This window comes from Nilaparvata lugens, chromosome 5 (assembly GCF_014356525.2).
Source record: "Nilaparvata lugens isolate BPH chromosome 5, ASM1435652v1, whole genome shotgun sequence".
NCBI lineage: Eukaryota > Metazoa > Arthropoda > Insecta > Hemiptera > Delphacidae > Nilaparvata > Nilaparvata lugens.
Window position 1 is genome coordinate 41318476 of NC_052508.1, and position 3746 is coordinate 41322221.

Here is a 3746-nt window from a genome sequence, read left to right on the forward strand (position 1 = left end):
GTTTGTACTAAAGTAGGCATTGCTGTGCTACTGCACAACTTATGTTGTGCTATTGCATCTGTGCTACTGCACAACTTATGTTGTGCTATTGCATCTGTGCTACTGCACAACTTAGAACAGCTATTATGTTTGCTCAATCTTTCAGTTTTTATTTTTAATCACTAAATTAATAAAATAATATCATTAATATGGAAAAATTACGTTCATTTGCAATTATGTCAAGCAATGGTTATCATGAGTTGGGAAAAGCTTCTTTTCAAACACATTAACAACATTTTACAATGAAAGAATTGATTGTATTGATTCATGTAGTTGTTCTGAACAAAAATCACAACTAAAGTCATCTGTCCCTTTCTTTTACATGTATATAAAAAAAGGAAATCAATTTTTACTATCTGAGTCACTCTAAGGATATAATAGTCTTCATAGTATCATCCGTAAAAACGTAGGGTGATACAACGATGTTTAAAAACATTGATGGTTACTGTTCGATGTTTTTCACTTATCGATGTTTAAGGTGGAAAAACATGGATGTTTTGCCTTTCGATACCCATCCCTAATATTCTCCAATAAGTTATCATTTTGTACCAATAATCATTGTTCCAATTGTGAATGATGAGGATTATGCGAATTATCATGAGGAGTCAGTCTGTTATAACAGCTTGTTTCGCTGCTTTGCTTTTCTGCGTTGTGTAGTGTCGACTCTGTAAGTGTGTGCATTGAAGTCACACTACTAAGAAAATCAAAGATTTTCCCTACTGGAGCATCAGCTTAGTTCATGACCTTATAGGGCAAGGAATTTGTGTCCGATTGATTATCAATCATGCCTTATTTGGTTAGGAATTTGGAAAATAGCTGTCACTTGGTGGGAGAATGTATCTTAAATTGTAGTTGTACCGTTCCTTTCTATTGGCAAGAATTCTAATGTATAATTTCGATAAAACAGTAACAGCCAATCACAGTTAACGTTGGTTAGGTTCCTATCTTTTAGTGAGGCCGTTCACAGCTGTCCACAGCAAGACGAGAGAAGTAAAGTGGATTCATTCAGCGTCTGTCCATTGTCGCTAGCAGAACTGAATCATGTAGTCTCTGTATTTTGTGTTCATCAGGGCTTTTATGCCAGCTTTAGGCTTGTTAGTTAGTATTTGGCTATGGAACCATCTGTTCCAATAGCATATTTTAGTTTTTCCGCCTCAGTGAATGCTTTAATTGAGAAGAGAGGATATCAAATTTGTCACCTTACAATGGAAATTTTCCTCCTATAACCGCTACTGAAGGTTCGTCATAGATTACAATATAATTAAGGAAATTATTATCTATGAAAGCTTCCATCAGAGTATTGAATTTATTGTGATAGATACATTTAAGTGTGAGTGTATTGTGATAGATTTATTGAGTATAGTCCTTTTGATTCTGACTTTGATTTGAATGGAAGATGGTAATGGTAACTCGAACTGATGAGTGATGAAATGAACGGTACATGCTCTTGTAGGAATGTACCTATTAGAAGGAATTAAGATATTTTTTATTTAATATTATTTCGGAAGAGGAAGCTATTAACCTAAATTTAAATGACAGTATTTTGTGTTATAGATTTTATTTGTTTTGCTGATTCTAATGAAAAGCTTTCTTGATTCTTAAGGAAACACCTATTATGTAATTTATCTTATAAATTACACTATATTTAATTCATGTAATAGAACAGCAGGAGGCTATCGACAAGCTGAAGAGTAATAAAGCACCTGGAAGTGATTATATACCTGCTGAGGTATATAAGTGGGGGGGGGGGACAAAAACTAACAAGATTATGTCATGAACTGATAACTGGAATATGGGTAAGTGAGGAAATGCCGGATGAATGGAAAAGAGGAATAATTTGTCCTATTTTTAAGAAAGGGGACAAACTCATGTGCAATAATTATAGGGGAATAACACTGCTCAACATAGCCTATAAAATCTTTTCCACAATTATTTTTAAGCGAGTGACGTTATATGCAGAGGAAGAACTCAGTGAAGTCCAGTGTGGGTTCAGAAACAACAGAGGGACAACGGACCAAATATTTGTAATGAGGCAGACAATGGAGAAGTGCTATGAGTTTGATGTAGACTTGCACATTGTATTTGTTGACTTCCGGCAGGCGTTCGACAGTGTAGACAGGAAGCAGTTAACTACAGTACTTACCAGGTGTGGTTTACCAAGAATGTTGGTAAAAATGGCCTTACTCACAATGGAAGGTGCAAGAGCTTGTGTCATAATAGATAACAAGTTAAGTGAAGAATTTAGAGTGAATAGAGGCGTAAGGCAGGGTGATGCACTCTCGGCAGTTATCTTTAACCTGGCACTTGATGTTATTCTCAAAGCATTGCAGACAAGCGGCAGTATTGTAACTAAGTCCAAGCAAGCATAATATGCGTACGCAGATGATGTGGTGCTTATATCAAGAAGCAAAGCTGGTGTGGTTGACATGCTCCAAACTCTAAAAAATGAAGGTAAGAAGTTGGGTCTTGAGATTAATATAGAAAAATCTAAATATCTTATGATGTCAGCAAACGAGAGAAGAAGACATGTTGGTGATCTGGAATGTGGGGGAGGAGTTTGGCTTCAAAATGTGAGGCAGTTCAAGTACTTGGGTTCGCTTCTCAATAGTGAGAACAAGGTACGAGCGGACGTGGAAAGCAGGATTTTAGCTGCAAACAAGGCGTACTTTGTCCACATGAAACTAATGAAGTCAAAGCTCTTATCACGCATGTCTAAGCTGCGGCTATACAAAACACTGATCAGACCAGTGGCCACCTATGGTGCTGAGACGTGGACGCTGACTAGTAGAGAAGAGCAAGCATTGCGTGTTTTTGAGAGAAAAATTGTAAGGCGTATCATGGGACCAGTCAGGACAGAATATGGGTGGCGTATCAGAAATAATGAAGAGATTGCCAATTTCATGGGACCAGAAGATATTGTACGAGTTATAAAGGCGCAACGCTTGAGATGGTTGGGGCATGTCCAGAGAATGGAGCACTGCAGACTACCGCATAAGTTGTTAAAAAGTAAAATGATTGGTACGCGTAGAAGAGGAAGGCCCAGGAGGAGATGGCTGGAGGATGTGAGTGCCGATTTTTGTTTTGGGCATCAGAGGATGGGAGAATGTGGCGGAGAGGAGAGACGATTGGAGGCGAATTGTGCAGGAGGCCAAGGTCCACATCGGACTGTAGCGCCAATGAAAGTAAAGTAAGTAATAGAACAGACTGAACAAAATAACTACAATACTCGAAAGATCTTATAATGAAGTAATTCAATCAACTAGTGAATTATGTATTATAGAATTCTATGTACTCATCTCTTTGAATAAAGGGCATGACCCTGATTACAAATGATTCTTTTCTATTGAATCAAGATATTGAAGTAGGTAATGTATATTTGTGTTTCAAAGTAATGATTATTAATTTGAGTTTTCTATAAAAAACCCAAATAAGGTTGATTTTATGATATAACTGAAGTTGAGTTAATTTGTTTTATCCTAGTTTATTCTTTATTTTAACAGCGGTCAATGTATGGGTCCATCAATTTATGGGTCCATGAATGTCTCGTGAACGTGTGTCTTTAAGCCGCTGAGATGCCTCTAAATCGATGGCAGTCCTAGAAGCTTGGGGAATGCTGTCTACTGACGCTCCTAATTAGAGCTCAATCACCGAGCCTAGATTCAAATTGAAAAAACAGCTTTGAGGTAACAACTTTTTCCAAATTATAC

At 37.1% G+C, this 3746-nt stretch overlaps 1 protein-coding gene across 1 annotated transcript; it reads left to right on the plus strand.

Moving 5' to 3' along the window:
- Positions 1-2540: 2540 nt before the first annotated feature.
- LOC120351619 lies at positions 2541-3230 on the plus strand. The gene has a single exon (XM_039429492.1). It carries the CDS (start codon positions 2541-2543, stop codon positions 3228-3230), a length of 690 nt encoding a protein of 229 aa, XP_039285426.1.
- Positions 3231-3746: the final 516 nt, after the last annotated feature.

What these genes read in the sequence shown, in the direction of transcription:
- LOC120351619 (XM_039429492.1), top strand. Translation starts at nt 2,541, where the DNA reads ATGTCAGCAAACGAGAGAAGAAGACATGTTGGTGATCTGGAATGTGGG.